This window comes from Gallus gallus, chromosome 7 (assembly GCF_016699485.2).
Source record: "Gallus gallus isolate bGalGal1 chromosome 7, bGalGal1.mat.broiler.GRCg7b, whole genome shotgun sequence".
In the NCBI taxonomy this organism is placed as follows: Eukaryota; Metazoa; Chordata; class Aves; order Galliformes; family Phasianidae; genus Gallus; species Gallus gallus.
In genome coordinates, this window is record NC_052538.1 from 31,662,550 (window position 1) to 31,681,900 (window position 19,351).

General features: G+C 35.1%; 1 protein-coding gene across 7 annotated transcripts in view; it reads right to left on the reverse strand.

The window, feature by feature from the left end:
* LRP1B (LDL receptor related protein 1B) overlaps window positions 1-19,351 on the reverse strand; it is a 581,170-nt gene that overhangs the window by 203,183 nt on the left and 358,636 nt on the right. For all 7 annotated transcript variants that reach the window (XR_005861415.2, XM_040703826.2, XM_422146.8 and 4 more), the window contains exons 8-9: window positions 3,534-3,756; window positions 1,095-1,266 (exon numbers count right to left, since the gene is read on the reverse strand). Coding sequence is in view for 6 of the 7 variants with exons in the window: in XM_040703826.2 (XP_040559760.1) it covers window positions 1,095-1,266; window positions 3,534-3,756 (395 nt within the window). In the remaining variant the exon portion in view is untranslated. The remainder of the gene's footprint in view (window positions 1-1,094; window positions 1,267-3,533; window positions 3,757-19,351) is intronic.

A 19,351-nucleotide genomic window follows, 5' to 3' on the forward strand; every position in this document is an offset into this window, starting at 1 on the left:
TGCAGAGTGAACAAAGGGCAAGAGGAACAGAGTAATCGCAGGAGGTAATAACAGATTACACTATGCTCACATGTCTCCGATACTCAACCTCTCCGAGTCCCTCGGGGGTACACAAGGGGACCCTACACTGAGGAGAAAGTCTTTGCTGCCTCTATCAAACACTAACATCTGCAAATCAGTGCCCTCAGCTATAGAGTAAAATTAGTTCATCCAATCTCCATCAGCTTAAAGATTTTTTTTTTTTTTTAAACCACGTCAGAAACTTCTCTCAGAGCAGCCAGTGTGTTTAATAACATTGACATTTATCACCGGAATTGATGTATTAGCTTTTTATAACCCAGCAGTCATCAAGAGGATTCTAGTTTTTATCGCTAGAGTCATATCAAAACATGTTAATTGATAAAATATCACTGTAAGCATGTTGGATCTTGTTATCCTATAAATCATACTGATGTTCTGAGCTCAGAAAGATACGTGATTGGATCCACGATTCAAGTCATACTGGACACCTGAAATTGATATTATAACAAAAAATTCTGAGTATTTCAAAGTTTCTAATTCCAGTCTCAAATGGAGACTGAAGGCCAAAGATGGTACTTATTCAAGCAGGGGAAAACTGAACAGCAATTTCCCCATTGTGCTGGCAGTTAAGCAGGCTAGCTGCCCAACTTCCATTCATTTTGGCAACCCAAGGACTGAGGGAAGGAATTTAGAGTCCCTCCAGGTTTGTACTCTGTGTGAAAAGCAGACCAGAGAAAGCAGGAATCTCCAAGGTCTGAGAGCCAAGCAGGTGGGTGGTATTGGACACCTAACAATCCTGAGTGTTAAATCCCCAAAAGGCTGAAGTCAGACAGCTTGCAAAGCAGAGCTCATTGGCAGCTCTCCAAGCTGAATGCTCAGGAATCAGTTGTAGGAGCTTAGGGAAGCAGGAAAACTGGCAGCGAAAGACACAGGAAACTAGGCAGATGAAGTCATAGAAAATTTTGCAGCAGTGATAAGTTTTAACTGCATATTTCTAGAAGAATGCTTCCTTGAAAACACATCCAACTAATAAATGGTTTTATGCCTCCTACAATGAGGAATTTTCATCTCACCTGATGTTTGAGTTCTTTTCTGGTATACACGGATCTCCTTCGCATTTTCAAGTCTGGTAAGGGACCGAACATCAGTGCCATTATATCTGTTTATTTGCCAAATACTGAAGTTATCTGAATTAACTGCATATAAGTAGTTTTCAAATACTGCCAAACCACAGAGATGCCTAACCTGGAAAAGAGATGGAAACAATCATTATTTTAGCTGAATATTTTAGATGTACATTTAGATATACATTTTATAAGCACCAAATAATAATGTCCAATGCACATGCCAAACTGTACAAAATAATTTGTGAATATACTGATAAAAATCAGTAAAAAAAAATGCAAAGTACATTAGAAATCTAGTTCATATGTTTGTAATCATAGAACCATTTGAGTTGAAAGGGACCTTTAAAGGTCACCTAGTCCAATTCCCCTGCAATGAACAGGGATGTATGAACCTTTTCTAACCATAAACAAGCAGGGAAAAAAATATTTACCACAACCCATTCATTTATTCTTATAATGTCATGGGTTCTACATCTTCTTAGTTAAAAACTCTTGCATGTTGTCTTAAATGCAATACATTACATTAGCATTAACTAATGTTAATTAAAAATTAGTAACTACCATTAATATTAGCTAACATTAACTAATACATTTAGTAAATATAGTTTACAGGTTGAATTCATGTATTTTCTCACTATTATCACTGATTTTTATTTTTTTTAAAGTAACAAACTAACTCTGCTGGTGCTCATTTTGTGTTGTATCTTTGAATATGCCTGTGGTCTCACAGTACTGCTTGCTTAAGAAGCAAACTCGATTTTATTCATCTCTGATGTGTACAAGTACACTGATTGAAAGTTACTTAAATACAGTCAGTTAATTAGCCAATGACAGCTCAAACATGATGTGTTTAATAACACAGAGGTTGTGCTTGATGTATGGATTTAGAAAATTTAAAATCTCATTGAGCAATTTTGAAAGCTGAGCAAGCTAAAGAGAATTCGTTGGCAGGTGTTCATATATTTACAGGCTGAAATCTTACTAGTGTAATCAATAAATTATTCACCACAGAGTATTTACTCAGCTCATTTACTCAGACAAATTCAGACACACTTCACAGACCAAAACTAAAGATGATCCAAAAGCCGCTGTACATCAAATGTTTCGGTGGTTCCTGGAAACTACTTCAAGCTGACCAAATTTTGCCATAATTTTTTGCTTCTAAGCATTTAAAACTTAAATAAATTAAATCAATTACAGTATTGCACTAAGACCCAATAAGAATTCAATCCAATTATAGTAAAACCATAAATGGAAAAAAAACAGACTTGATAATAATGAATTGGTACCAAATTTCAGAATTTTCCTTTGCATTACAATTCTTTCTTCCCTATCACCATTTGCACAAAGTTTAAAGCTTTATTATTTAAATCCCATAAGAGCATTGGTATATTTACAAAATTAACGGTGTGATTTTTTTTTTTTTTTTTTTTTAAACAATGCATAGCATAATGTCTTAAGTATTTTGGTGGTTTTTACTTCTACAGATTTTCAGCTACCACATGCATGTATGAAAGTGTGGCTTGTTGCAAAGACTAGCCCTTTGAAAGGCTATTGATCAGAAAGCTTGTACCATTTGGAAACCATGACTTTTGATGTGCTTGTACATAGGAGATAAACTTCAACCCCTAAAATTTGTTGAGAATGGTTTGCTGGCTATGCTAACAATTTATCATTTACTAACTGAGCAAAGAATCACAGCAGAACAGGTAAAATGCTTATTCTATTTGCACACCCTACACACCCTGTTTAACCTCAAGCAGAAACAGATGTATCCAAGGTATCCACACCAGTCCCCAAAGTCTGAGTAGCAACCATTGCTGCACACTTTCCCTTGATTTTCATGAGCTTTGCAACTGTGTAGAACTTGCTAACTACTTTTATGCTCTCCACACTGAAACAACGACAGCTTGATATAGTCCTGCTCAAAAGCTTCCAGACTCAATGTTTGTATTTATGACTCTGAACATCTGGATCAATTAAGAAAAAAAACATTGTTACCATCAACAAAATATGATTTAATGTCATCTTCATTGGTCTGAACAGGTGAATAACTTCTGCTGTTCTTCTGTTTCTTTAACATTCCTCCACCTGTTAATCTTCCCTTCCTGAACTGGCAATATGTTCTTGTCTTTAGTAATTCATTGCCTGGTATCTTTCCATCATCCCATATTTTCCCTCCTAAAGTCTTTTACAATGGTAACTGAAACTTAAATGGTGTGTTGTTAAAGAAGAACTACAAGGAAGTTCATAGTTCATAGTTCAAAATGTGCTAAACTACAAATAAAACAAAATATGCAGTGGATCTTTTAAAGTTCATTGACATTATGCATGTTTGTGTATTGATGTATGTATATTCCTACATTTTTTCAAATAAATACCTACTTGTCTGCTTTTTATAACTGTATGTCTCTTTCTCCCTTCATAGTCAACAACTTCCACATTATCCAGATAGATGTCAACCCAGTACACATATTTATTGATGAGGTCAAGTGCAAGAGCAGTTGGCTGTTCAATTTTAGAGTCCACTATCCATGTTCTGTTCATTCCATCCATGTCACATCTCTCAACCTTGGCAACATTCCCGTAGTCTGTAAAGAAAAGCTTTCTGTAGAAAGAAAATAAAATGTGAGTTTCAAAGGGTATGAGCATAGCACAAAGCTTCAGGTGGCACTGTGCAAAGCAGGATTTCATTTCTTGTCATTTCAGAGAATATATTTAATAGTTATCAGTGATTAACAAAGAAGTTCATATTTTCTAAGAAATCCACAGTGACATTTTTTTCTTTAAGTAGAATATAAAGAATTGTACATAAATGAGCATTTATGTATTTCATTACACCTCATATAGATCCTTGATGTAATGTTTGTTGTGTTTTTTTTTGTGGTCAGCATAAACATGTATAGAGGCTATATTAGAATCTTAAGCATATCTATAAAATCACTATTATAAAAAGGCAATATAATTACGAATACTAAAGAGTGGCAAACCTAGGAAGCGCTCAGATGGTTTAGAGAACAATTCATTACATACAAGGTAAAGCAAATATGGTGATTCATAATATCAGATTTATGAAAATGTATTTCTAAAGAAGATATAAATGCACTACAATAATGCATTGTACATCATCTTCAGAGGGTGACTGGCACAGGACTACCAAGTATAAAAAAAAAGTTTAAAACATTTCCACAAATTCAATGAATCACCCAGGAATAACGGGGAAACTACTGAAGACTTAAATTTGCTACTAAATCTTCTCAATCCAAGCCTTGATTAGTATTCAGTGGATTTACTAAACAAATCAATTCTGATTAACTTGACACTATTATAACAAGATTAACTATTTGTGAGATTAAATCACATTTGCAAGCAAAGACCACCTTGCCATTACTTTAACATATTCTAACAAATAATACAATTCCAGATTCAATGCTACTAAAACTACCTTGAGAATCAGGATTTCATTCTGCAAATGAAGTGAATTATGTCCTCAATTATTACCATTAGTGGTAATAACCCTACATCAACAGTATAAAAAACCTGATATATGTTCATGTTGAAGAACAGTAATTTATAGCCTTGTAATCTCATAGAAATTAAGCATTCAGAAATATTAGGCTAGAAAGAATACATGATTGCTGTGTAGCAAAATAAGAGCCATATCCTTCACTATTACCATATTTAGAATGGATTCTTATTTATTTAAACGTAGATAAAGTATTTCATAGGAAAAAAAAAGATTAGAACATCAACAAAAACGTTGAAGGCATAAGAATTATTCGTAGTATAGGTAGAGTAGCTGTAAAATGCTAAAATGAACTGATCATCGAATCATAAAGCAGGGCTTGAGGAGAATTTGAAAGGTCACGCAGTCCATCACCAGGCCATAAGGCAGAGTAAACTTAACCTACAACATTCCTGAGGGATTCCACTCCTGACAGAGAATCTGATTAATCAAAACAATTTTGAATTCCTGTCATGTCCTTCATTATAATACCGTACCAAAGCTGCACTTTAAGAACATTTTTAAAAACCACACACTTAACATTTAAATTCATATAATCAAAATGTGCATGCTACAGATGATATGCAAAGCAAAAATTATGTCTGCAAAGCAAATGTTTTGTTTGGAATGAAAACAGCCAAAGAAATTAATGAGAGTGTGTGTGTGTGTGTGTGTGTGTGTGTGTGTGTGTGTGGTGTTTGTCTTTAATCAGCAGTAACAAGTCTAATAGCTATTACATTTAAAACAAGTTTTTAAAACATTACATGTTGACAATTTGAAGGGATCACATTTAGATTTATAATAGAAATTTATATTTTGAAATTCAATTATTCAAATCAAAGCTCATTTTGCAATCACAGACATAAGTTGCGTTGTTGCTGTGATCAAGCACATGTGCACCTATGTATATTTATACATACATAAACACATGTGTATGTCTGTACAGGTCCTCATACACACATACACAGAGGAGCCACAAAGACCTTAAGTTTGAATTCAGGCTGACTCTTTACTCGATTGCTTAGCAAACATTATTCCTACACAAGTTTACTGCTTCTACGTGGTATAAGAAAAGACTAATATACAAGTTAGAAATGATAATTCATTATCTTCTATAATTACATTCACTTACATGATTAGGAAAAAACTTTTGCAAGTGAGTAACAAATAGACACAGAAAAGAACAGCTAATTTAAATTGTTTTTTCCAGCTTTCAGGGATAGGGAAGGTATCAATTTATTTTCTAAATATCTGATTTCTATTAACATCATTTGTGCTAAGGAAACATGACTTCATGTTTAAATAACATACAAACTTTTAATTTTGAAAATAATTATTCTTCTCCTGGAGACTGACAATAACATTAACTTTTAACGTAGAGGCCATAGACAGAGCAAGAAAGTAATCACTTAACTGTTGTCATATGACCAAAGCATACTGAAAATTAAGTTAGGAAATTAGATGCTTTACCACGTAAATCTGAAACAATTCCACATTAAGATACTAGCGTAGATTTAGTATCTATGTATAATAAGGCTTAAATCAGAATTGCATTTCTAACACATGAAGCTGACCCACGGTTACACTATTTTTTCCTTTACCTTGGGAGTTCTCAAGGATACATGGGTATTAGTTTCAACTTAAGACTAATTCTGCTGCTCACAAATGAGGCTGGATTTGCCTTCTCATTTTCTGCAGAGGATGGTGAAATCTTTTATCAATTCACAGAGCAATTTCAGCACAAATACTAACCATTTGCATTTCCCTGTACAATCCATGTACTATGCATTAGTACTGACCATGAGGGACAGCTCATTCAGGGGCAAGATCTGTGGTCATTACAGCCTTTATTTTCTGAGAATACCAATGAGGATGCTAGCTGGGGCAGCTACAGAACTGCAAAATCTTTGGCATTAAATTGAATTTTTTTTTTTTTAAAGACATGTTATCCTTGCAGAGCTACAGACTTCTTCATGCATAGAAAATCTGAATAATCTCCTAGCTCTTTAAAACTCTAAAAAAAACACGTTCTGTCCATTTTTAATTAATACCAAGATGGGTTATCTTCTTCAAGCATACGTGCTCTGCAGGTGCCAGATACTAATCTTTTTTACTACTCCTCAAACTCATTGAAGTATTTAGTTGTTTTGCCCCAGTGCTCTTTCTAAGAGGCTCTGTCAAAATGGTTTATTATAATGTTTATGAATCATAAAATCACCAAGGTTGGAAGAAACCTTTAAGATCATCCACTCCAACCATCCACCTATCACCAACATTTCCCACTAAACAATGTCCCTCAGTACAACAACTAAACATTTCCTGAACACATCCAGGGATGGTGACTCCACCACCTTCCTGGGCAGCTAATAACCACTCCAATAGCCAATGAAAATTTCTCAAGACTACATCACAATTTACTAATTTCTGCAACACAATATAGACTTCAGCAGTTTTTTTTTCTACCTGTTTTCCTTTCTAAATGTAGTTACTGATGGCAAGCACGATCTTCCACTGTCTACTGAGCAGCTAGAGCTAAGCAAACAAAGCCAATCTTCTCATCTCATCAGACAGGCTCTTTATGTCACCCTTCTTTGCAGTTATATGAGTTTTAGGTCATGTTATTGACCATAGCATGTTCAGCACCGGATACGTTGCTCCAGAGGAAAGCTTACTGGTGTCTGTACAAAGTCACCATAACTTCCCTGCACCTGATGGAGATTCATCTATCACTGAATGGCATTTGCTATTTTCACAGCTCTATTACACTACTGATTTACGGCATTCCTATCACCAGCTATTACATGAATCTTCCTCCCTCTGCCAATTTCCCAGTTCTTAGCTGACTTTCTCCAGGCTATGAAATGCAATGCATTCCATAACTGAACAGGCAAGTCTGAAAAACTGATGGTTGCATTTTTCCAGTGAGAATTTGGTCTCAGATAGGAAAATATAGGAATTATTTCCTCATCTCTAATCTGAGCAATAAAATCCCTGTAATAATTCAACATATTCTCAAATGAAAAACCCATGAAAAGCAAACAGCAACAAAGCCACATTACTAATAAAACTTAAGCTTAATTAAGAAGGCCACATGAGACAACGGTGAGTTTCCCAGTTTCGGTACCAGTGGTCACAGACTCATCCCTTCTCCATCATTACTCTCCATGTCCCCAGCTAGTTAGGAGGGCCTCAGAAGACCTGCTGCTCTTTTCTGACAAAAGATATCTGTCCTCAATAGAAATTTCCTTTCACACCCAGATAGTTACTTAGTTCAGTTGTAAAACATTATATGCCTCCTTTATCATCCCTATGTTTAGTTTTCGTTCTCCCATTGGCTTTTCTTCATCACTTACTTCTGTTTCCCAAGCACTCAGTCACAACATTCACAATCCACCCATCTCATTAGCCTTGAAAGAAATGAGTTCTCCTTGCAAAGCTACATTTGGCTAGGTGGATGAGTGAAATCTATTAGATCCTTATGCATTTTAGAAACCAAATAATGTGTAGCACAATTTGCAGGGGGCAAAAATACTACTAATAAAAAAAGAACAATACTACATGGTATAATTGAAAAAATTTGCTATTTTTTTCCCAGCAAATATAACTCTGCTTCACAGTTGACCATATTCATGTGTATCATTATTACTTTTTCACTCATTATCCTCCTCAATTTTTAATTCTTCTTTGTAATAGGAAAGAGAGACACATAACCATGCCGAGAAGCCCACAAATTCAGCTGCCAGGTCCCATACTCTAAATTGTTCCCTGGATAATGTGAAGCCAGCCTGCTTCCAGTTCTCACTGCTTCTCTAGCTCCCAAGCTGGCTCTTATACCTCAGGTGCTCCTTCAATTGATCTTTGGAGGAGATACATGTTATTGAGTCTCTTATAAGGAAAGCAAAGCACAGTTTCAGAATTGCTTAGACAGGACAGAAGTGCTGAAGATAAACTGTCAGGTACCTGATACTATGCTGTGGTTTAAGATCAAATGAAAGAGTGGAGATTAATCATGAATTAGTACAATATATACACAGAAAGAAGGTTGCTTTCTTAGACAATGCTACTGTGGTAGATCACAGCCACCCAGATAAAAGAAAAAGCATTGATAGCACACCTCAACAGGAGGTGAGAGTAGAAAAAGCAGTATTTAGATTTCAGAAATTACATTGAAAGGATTGTTATCAAGATAGAAAACTATTAAAGATATTCTGATGATCTTGGTAGAAATCTTGCTCAATGGAAAAAAAACCTAACCATATGCTTTGGTGTGTATGAGTAATGCCATGTTAGAAGCTTTCTTCTAATTCAGAGAAGGGATCATGGTCCGGGAAAAATTCAGAACTGGTGTTGTAGAGATGGGATGAAAATTAATAACAAAATAAAAATTAAAAAAAAATGCCTAAAAATTAATGAGAATACCTTTGACATTGAGTGGAAGCAGCCAGATACACTATAGCATACAGTATAAATACAGCAAGATAAACTATATAATTGAACATACATATTGGCTATATAAAATTAAATATATAATTGAAATTATACAAATCATGACAAAACAAGTAACTTTCTTTGAAGGAGATGAAAAAACAGCTAATAAGAGTGCCTGAAAGTACCTGTGCCTGCAATCATACACAAACTTTGTAGTGTCAGGTGATCTATCTACTGAATTGTCAGTAGAGGACAGCTATGAAGTCTTGTATCTGATTTCTACTGCATTTAATCTAACTGAAGGTAATTTGATATAATTTAAATTGCATTGAATTAATAGTATGTCTTATGGCATGGTCCAGGAACATTATCCTCTCTGTTAATATTTCAACTGATTTCTGAGTTCAGTAGTTTTCTTCATCTACATAGGAAGCAAAATAAATCAGCCATGCTGACTTAACACATTTTTAGTGGTAAACTGGCCATGACCCTTAACGTACCAGACAAGTTTAAGGTACTTGGGGGAAATACTACTTGGCCATACACTAGATGATCTTTGTGGTCTTTTTCAACCCAGGCCATTCTATGATTCTACAATACACCTATTTAAAACAATTGTGACATATGGGGCAAAAGCTCTTTCACTCCTTGGATAGGAAGGCAAAAAACATCATTTTGGCGTGCTTTTCCTCCCACCTTCCTTTCAAGCACAATGCAGCATCCATCATGATAACAATAATTTCCCCTTGAAAATTATTGCTATATTAGATGGGCTAGAAACCAGGACATTCTCCAGTGACATGTTTTAACTTTGCAGCTGTTTTTGGAAGGATGTGATAGGTGGATGTTTCGAGGGCTCTATAGGAATGAAATTCCATTAAAGCTCCTCTGTGATTTCTGTAACGTAAGGGTGGACATATGTTCCAAACGTTCCCAATATTTTGAACTCCTGGTAATAAGAGCAAATTGTAAAATAATAAAATGATATCTTCTCATAGAGAACTGTGGATTTAGCACCATACAGAGAGAAGCAACGATCTGAGTTGTAGACAAAAAAACAGTTGGTTAGCTCATTCTCATTGCACAGAGCCTATCTCAAATACACCATTTGTTTCACAAAAGAATATAGGCAAAACCAGCCAAAGCTAAACCAGATGCTGTAGAAAGAACATTTGTAAGAAAATAAATGCATTTTTTACACAGAAGTCATCAGTTTAAACAAAGGTTTTCTGATTTGCAATAAGATAGGCAGCAATGTGAGTAGGGAACAGAGTAAGAAGTTGTGAATTTAAGTATGGATTTAAAAGAATCATATCTGGCTCCCTGCTAAAGTAGATATAAATTGTCACTTCTACTTCTTAATGAGCAGAGCAACGCAATGCAGGAGAAGAGTTCTGCAACTATTTTTTTCCTGCTAAAACTGTCTATCTTTGCTAATAGAAAACCAAAACTTGATTTCCACTGGCAGGAAGGAAAACAAACAAACAAAAACTTATATAAATAATTTCCTTAGAGACACAGAAATATGCATGTTCAGAAACGTTATAAAGCAAATGGAATACCATAATTCAGGACAGTGATTTATTACATTGATTCAATTGTATGTTCCCCTGTTGTTTAAGCTTACCAAAACAAAATCCTGCAAATAATTTATTATGCTTGATCCTTTCCACTTTTGAGGAGATAAAAGCCTTCATAGAATCATAGGATCACCAAGGTTGGAAAAGACCTTCAAGATCATCTAGCCAAAGCAAAGTAAATTGGTAGCAAACCCATAGACGCTCTAATATAATCTTGTACTTGCTTAATAGGAGTGCTTCTGTTTTTCCAGAACAGTACATACAAAAACATAACTATTTGGCACATGGGCTTCTCCACATTCAGAAAATGTGTATGAACACTCAAATCATGTACACACTGCTCTTAGATGTACCTAAAATTTATAACTGTAAAGAACATGATGATGAATATATACATGGATCTTGGACTTTTCCTTGTAATTACATCAGAAGTTAATTTAAACTGCAATATATTTTATCAGATATACAACATGGAGTGAAATAATTTCAAAGAATATTAAAATTATGTCCCTTCATTGGAAACTCATGGTCTGTCATAATCTTCAAAATCAACTAGAGGTTTTTTTTCAGCACAATATTTGTATTATTCTTCTTTGAATGATTTCTTGAATAATGGGATGGTACAACTTTACCATTTAAAATATCTACAAGAACACGATTACCTAGCACAACATGCACACTGAAAGAGTTATTTTCAAAGGCTTAATTAGGATTGTACTGAAGTTTTCTCATAGTAATAACTGAAACACAGTATGTTTCTTGAAGCTATTTAATTTTCAGTATATAAAATTATATATACTCCAGACTATTTTTCTCATAAACTTAATAAACCACCTTTTCCTTTTTGCAAAAATAAAAAAAAATAAAAATAAAAATTGAAAATCAGTTTTTAAAGATATTTTTTCCAAAATCCTAACACAAGAAAATCATTAAATGTTCAGAACTTGTAGAAGAAAAATAAAAGAAAAAAGAAGAACTCTGAAATTGTGCCTGGTTTCCAGTTTAACAAAATTCAGGCTAACGGGAAAACAGTCAGACTATTGGCCTAGAGCTAAGTACAGCAAAGGAGTAAATTAGGACAGCAAGAGCATTAGCATAGCCAGCTTTTTAAAAATGGCTGTGCAGACACTAGTGGGCTATTATTGCCCAGAATTAAACCCACTTCTCAAATGACTTTCAGTCCAGTTTGAGAAATTTTAGTTTTATGAAATTTGTGGCACTATGAAATGCAACAATAAAGACATTCATTGTATTGGAGAGATAAAAATCATGCTTTGTACATCACCTACACCCATCACTACAGATTTCTACTTTAATTTAAACAAGCTTTGTTTTCAAATTTGAGATTTCTGATCACCAACTTTTTCTATTTACATTAGAATTATCAAGAATGAAAAAGGCATCATTTCTACAATAGCAATTTATTTAAATATTTATTATTAATGTGAAAAATAATTTTTAACAGTTCTTTCTCCTTGGTATTTTGTGACCTATGCCAGACTAAATGTCAGTAATAGCTGGCATTTGAGAACTTGTCTCATCTATCTCTTACAGAAAATGCTACAATAATCATCATTATAGAGGATTATATGAAACTAATCAAAAACTCACTTTTCACAAGCTTTAGGAATCTCAGGGCTCCTCCTTTGCATGCAGATCTGATGAAAGGCTAGGCTTATATTCAGAGGTGTAGTCTGTAGGTCCCAGAAGCCTCAGACCCCAACTTTTAAAAGCAATGATTGAAGTTCATGATAAATTAGCAGTCAACAGGAAGGATGAGGACTTCTTCTCACCAACAAATTCAAGGATGGAAATTGTATCAGTGGCTATTAAACAGAATGAACTATTTCTGTCTCTGGAAATCTCAAAGATGTAGACTGTTGGAAGCTGACAGCCTTGCTGTGGGAGCTGCAACTGCTTGCTTGCTTTACTCTTACTTCATGATCTAAGCGTCCTTTCACTACATTTATGAGAAGACAACGAGAATGCTGCGCTTAGGAGATTGCAGCAGCATGTTCTTTGATACCACTGTCCAAAAAGCTCCTGATTTAGGGATATGCATATGGCCATTCAGCATAGCACAGAACACAAGAGACAGTCTGCATTTGACGGAGCTGATCTTTAACTCCACATCCAGCTTTCTAATGTGACTAAGCAGTAAACATAACAGTCTAGGGAATTACTCTGATCTAATTGAGGACCCCACTCTGTGGGCAGCAATAAGGAAGCACTTGGGGCTACTCACCAAGAAAACATGCACCTGTGCTATTAAAACAACAGAATCATTCTAATACAATACTTATGTATTTCCTTTTATAAATTGCCCTTTCTTTCTCTTAAGTAATAAATTAATACATTCCAATGCAAACAGACATTCTACTGGAAAAATTGGTACATACACTGTCGGCCTATGCAAGTCTTGTTAAGCATATTAATGCATCTCTACACTACAGATTCTTAGCTAGAAGATTTGTCAGCCCTCACAGAATCACTTGATGCCATGTCTCCCCCTCACCTTTGAGGAAATGTAAAGAGAAACAGGAAGCCCAACTTACTCATTAACTGCCAATGAAGTAATTTTGTTCCCAGAATTGCATTTATGATTTAAATTAAAAACAAGGAATGATCAAATAAAGATCATGGACAAGAAATTAACACAAAGGTGGATTATCTTATGTATGATATCAGAAAGTAAACAGTTATAATAATTCCAACGAAGAACTTAGATATTTCTACAGTGTTCCTTCTGTTTCACTAACTAACATTTAGTCATCATATACTTACAAATTTTAGGCATAACTCATCACTTCACACAGCTGCTTAGATATTAAAATCTTCAGTATTGCCATTTTTCCTTAACGAAGCCATGATAAGAAAGGATGCATTTTTGGGGTCATGAGTTTTTCATTAATTTTGAATTCATTGGAATGACTAAGTACACATAGCTTCTGAAAGCTGTGTTATTCTCATTATTAACAACTTTATTGCCTATGATAGTGACCATACAAAACATTCTCTTTTCCTGAGGATCTGCAGTCAGATATATAGTTTGCATTCAATATTTTACAGTCTTGTCTTCCCTGACAATTTTCAATAGAGATCAAATAAATCTTTATTAATCTTTCTTTAGCTTCATATTCAGCAACCTAGCATATTGGTATCAATTGGATAAACTATATTCTGAAAGGAATTATTGAATGACTCTAGGGTAGGGCTTATTCACTAACGACCCTTTACATAAATGGGTGGGGAGACTGCTTTTCATTTTTAATGCATTAATAATGATTTGATAGACGAAGATCAGAACACCCACACTCTACTCATTCATTTGTAAATGCTAAACTATGAAGCTTCCACATTGGAAAAGGATAATGACTTACAGTACTGCAAAATTCATATCATTTCACAGATAGAATAACAAATAATTTATGTTGATTTTAATTCTTCTTTAAATAAAATATGGTATTAAATCCTTACCCAAACATATATCTTATCACAGCACTGATATTAACATTAACCAGTCAGAGCTAAATTTCAGGGATTTATAATCACCTGAAAATAGAAGAATCTTCATAAGGTAATCTCCCCTCAGGAAGAAAAAAATGATTTTTCTTTGTACAATACTGATTGTCCAGTCTGAAACAACAACTTACATATATCTTAAAGGAAGAATAGGAACAATCAAATTAATGACAATCTTGCTGCAGCTTCAGTCAGCACCACTGGTAGGGAATAGCTGTTATGGTTAGAGATATCCATCCTTCCCAGTGAACGCAGTAACTTCTCTGTGCTGGCCTGAAGTTTTTGGCACGTGAATATAGTGTGTGATGCCTCTAGGCTGGCCTCTAGGCTGGCAGATATTTCAGCTAACCAGTGCCCCATACATAGGTCACCCTTGCTAGTTCTCCAGAGGGCAGCAGGGAACAGCAGTATGATCAGTATAGAAGGAGCTCCAAAAAAGTCACAAACCACGATTGAATTCACAGAACAGAAAACTGAAAGCCACTTCACAACTTTAATAGACTATCTTAGGTTGGAAGGAATGTCAGAAACGGTGTAGTTCCTACCCCCCTTCCACAGACAACACTGTCAGCCACTAAATCACATTGCCCAGGACCCCCCATCCAGCCTGGCCTTGAGCACCTCCCAGGATGAAGCACCCACAGCTCCTCTGGGAAACCTGTTCTAGTGCCTCACCATCCTCTCAGTGCAAAATTTCACCGTGACATCTAATGTAATTGTCCCCTTTTAGCTTGAAACTTTTCCCTTTATCCTATCACTCTCTCCACAGGCTCCATTTAGTCTGTTTCCTGACTGCTCTTCTGATACATATGAAATGTAGCCATGTAAGAGCAGTACCCTCAAGACAATTATGGGAAAGAGTCAATGGATTTAGAGAGAAAGCAAAAAAAAATAAAAATAAAATAAAAATAAAATAAAAAATAATAAAAAAATCAGTGTACCCAGTGTGTACCTGTACACACAACTTCTGTTATAACCGTTTCAAACACCAACCTATCCCAGATGGATTTAAAGAGGAAGATGATTCCTGAACATAACTAAATTAGAAAACAAAGGCAGAAACAATTGCAGAAGCATGAAATAAAAAAAAAGCATTTATTGCCAGCTATAGGATTATATTAACATAAAAAGTAATTGCAATCTAGTAATCTACATAGGCATGAACTGCTGCATTGATAGCTGAGCTCTTCATGTTACCTTACAAACTTAAACATCAACACTAAGAAAATTTCCACACTCAAAAAACCTGTCAGTTACAGCTCATGTCATCAGAAATACATGAAATAACGAGATTGCTATGCATTTGTGAAGCATCCTATTCAGTCTCATGGGCTTCTGTAAATGCACTGTGGTCACTAAGTCACACTGAGCAGTACTGCTTCAATACAGCTTGAGGAAAACATTCTCTTTCAGGTAAACAACCCCTGAAAGCATATTGTCTCAGTATGCCTATGTGGCAGGAAATTTTAACTTCCTTATATTAAAATAAAGTTGATGCAGAATGACATCGGAGGAAAGTGGGGTCTAGGCAGTGGGGCTCGGAAGGTTGTTGTTTGTTTGAATGCAATAGTCCACAAGCATGATTAACAAAATACATTGCAAGACTATTCTTGTTATATTTATACATTATTTTATTTGCAATCAGAAAAATAATGAATATCTACTTTGCACATTAATTGCAAAGGCAGTTAATTTACTCTAATCAGCTTGAGGTGAAGGGAGCACAAATTACCTTGAGGCTTCCCCCACCTCATTTTGTTTCAGTGTAATTGTCCTTCTCTGACAAAACCCCAGTGAATAACCTTACAACCTCCAGTGCTATTATCATCAAATTTCTTGCTGCTGTCTGTGACAAGGTGGAAGATAGCCTGGGTTTGAACATACCAAACACCTCTGGCTCCAAAACAGCCATTTCCTTTCTTACCTTATTAAAAGATGTGTTCCTTGTCTTTTTTTGCTTTTTATTCCTACAGAAGGAAAAGAGCAGGGCAGTAAAGCTACTACTTTGTTCTCTAAAGGTGTTGATGTCTTCAGCAATGAGTAATTGCTTCTTATAGCCTGCTTCTTGTTGGTACCTGGACATGTATATGTGTCAAAGTATGGTGTAGAGCATTAGCAGCATTGATAATCAGCACAGAAGATCGCTTAGTGCCCAAATCCTGCTGAAAACCATGGCAAAACAAAGGATAAACTCCTGGGAATTAGTTATTCAGTTCCTTTAGAAAATCCAATGACTGCTTTGTTCCTATGTCTAAAATTCTTTGAAATGTAGTCTTCATTGCTGGAAAGTCAGAATCAAATAAACATTCACAACCTGAGTTCTGAACCCCAAATCCCTGCACAGCGCCTGGTGGGAATAAAGCACTTTGAACTAAGATTCACAGCAGCACTCTTCAGTTATGATGCAAAATAACCTTCCTGTAGCTGTTGTTTTTATTATTATTATTAATTAAACTAGTAATAATTAAACTAGTAATGCTAGCCATCCTATGTGCTGACCTCCAAGTATGTCAGGGTACATTCAAAACATGCTCTATAAGCTGTGCCGTTCCATGTCCAGATTGGAACATTTAATGTGTGAGTATCAGACAGCTGTAAACAGGAAATAAATTATTACCTGAACATTGTGGTCAGGAAGGTAAGACTCATTTCAGTACCGATAAAACAGTTAAAACTCCAAGGACAAAATAAAAAGTGAGGAAAATTTAAGTATAAAAAAAAGGAAATAGGAGATAGCAGGGTCTAGCTTTTCTTTGTTAGGAACACTACTCATTAGGATTTGTGGTTGAATGTTTTATCAAGCAGTGATATCGGTAGCTATGAAATATTCTGTTAAAAAGGAACATTTAACAATGCCATATCATAACAGCTCACTAGCTGGGTTTCATCTGTTATTGACTGGATGGGACTATCATATTCCAATGGATGCATGCAGATACAAGAGAACCTGTCCCCACATTTCCTTCTGAAGCTCTATGTGCTTTCCATTGCTAACTAAAAATTCAGAACACAATCAGTAAATGCATGCTTGAGTGAAAAAAAATAGTCCAATCTCTGCTTTAATAGCTATTTAATCGTCTATGAAAGTTATTTACTTATGCATTGATAAACAGCTTCAATGGGAGAGAATGAGGATAGCTGGTAGGCCATTCGCTAGAGACATCTCTGGTGCTGAGAAAGAAAACACGCTGAAGTATAGAGGCTTCCATGGTCATGATCATGTGTCAGGATAAGCCATAAAGTCACATTCTGTATTTTCTCTTCCATTTTAACAGGAAGTGCCCTGGAAACAGCTTATAAAGCCAAACTAACCAAAAGAAGGCATTTTGATACTAGAAATCCAGAGATCAAGTCATTCTGTATATTAAACTACTCCCTCTCAGAAGTGGAATAGATGTTCTCATTGCCATAGACACCTCACAAATATATTTAGATACAAAAACACTAGCTATTTATAGAAAAAATAATTGGATGTAAGTGCTCATAACAGATCACTGGACATTAGTGAGATTCATTAATCTTTGTTTTAATTTTAATGGGAATCCATTTTGTCTGAAGTTCAGAAATGGAAACAGTAAGAACAGAATGCATGCGTTTTATTAGCAGCTGTTTTTAGAAAATATTTCCTAATGCCACCTAATGAAGTCAGTGATCCACGAAAGCCAGGAAAATCATAGAGAAAAGGAATGAAACTGATGGTATTTATCAAGTCTCTCAAAGTTTTTGTGACAAGAATACTGTCATTCATAACAAATAGTCATTAACTTTCATCCTTCTCAAAGCACTGACCAGAAGTAAAGTATTTTTAGAGGTGGCGAAATTGAGAGTAGTGAGCTCACACAAATGGAAATTACTAAAACAGGAAAGAAACTAGTGTTGTTTTTGTCCCTTACACTTGAACTTTATCTATCTGTGAAAAGCTCTGTTTTTCCACAGTGCCTGTGAGGCAACAAGCCAAGAGTTTAAACACATCATCAAGTGACAGAGATGTATTCACATTACCTTGTTTGCTAGGTGAAGCAAATATTTACTTTAATTTCCACGTCCTGCATTGCTGCAAAATTTATAAACCCATTGAGTATAAAACCTCTAAATTGTATTATTTGGTTCATTTAAAATTTGATATGTTACTGAAAAAGGAAAAGACTCAACATGGCAGCGATATACACTGAGTTATGTAACACAACCTGTTACAACCTGTTTGGTTTTGCTTCCTCTTGAACAAACCATGTTTGACAGTGATTCAGATCTGAAAAAGTTGCATTAAGACTTTACTCTGCCCTCTTCCTTCTCTCACCAACTTTTTTTTTTTTTTTTTACATCATTTACTATACTGAATATTCAAATGTAGGTATTCATATATATCACAGTTACCCCAGTAAACTTTAACATTTCTAGCATTAGGCACTTCAATTAAACCACTTACCAAAAGGTTTTATTTCTGATTTGTGGAGACATATATATATATACACATACACACACACACACACACACAGACTCCATTTTCTCCAGTTTTATTCTGGCCTTAGTACCTGTTTCCTTCCCAGTCCTTCCAGGATACCTTTGTTGCCTCTTTTCTCCTAACGCCACTTTACATATGTTCCCAACTGAATGCTTATGTTTCCATCAGCCAGACACCTCACTGTCTTACATCACTGCCCCTTGACTGCAGGCTACAAAGGTCAAGCAGCCTCAGCTGCCTCCATTGGAGAGATTAAAAGACTCAGTTGTTTCAGATTGTTTTTGAGATTCTGAGTTTGTTATAGAACATAGAGTAATTGCAAAATTCTAAACAGAAGTCATGTTGCATGCAGATAAATTTGCTGCATTTTAACAACTATTTTTTTTCAGTGAGAATAATGATTAGGAATATTTCATTGTTTCTGTCATACAGCTTTTTTTTATTATTATTATTATTATTTTTCACTTTAATCTCCCGCAGTTATATATCAGTTGATAGAAAATAAGCATTTTTATCTAATTAAGCATTTTTAAGCAGCCTTACACTTGTGAAATGCTGCCTTGGAGCACAAAACAGAAATAAAATGAAACAGCATAAGGTAAAGGTCACCAACCTTAGATTTTAAAATATGCACCTACAATTTTACCTGGAGAGGTCAGGGCACAATTAGCCAATGATCACTGAAGAAAGCACTACAGAGCATTCT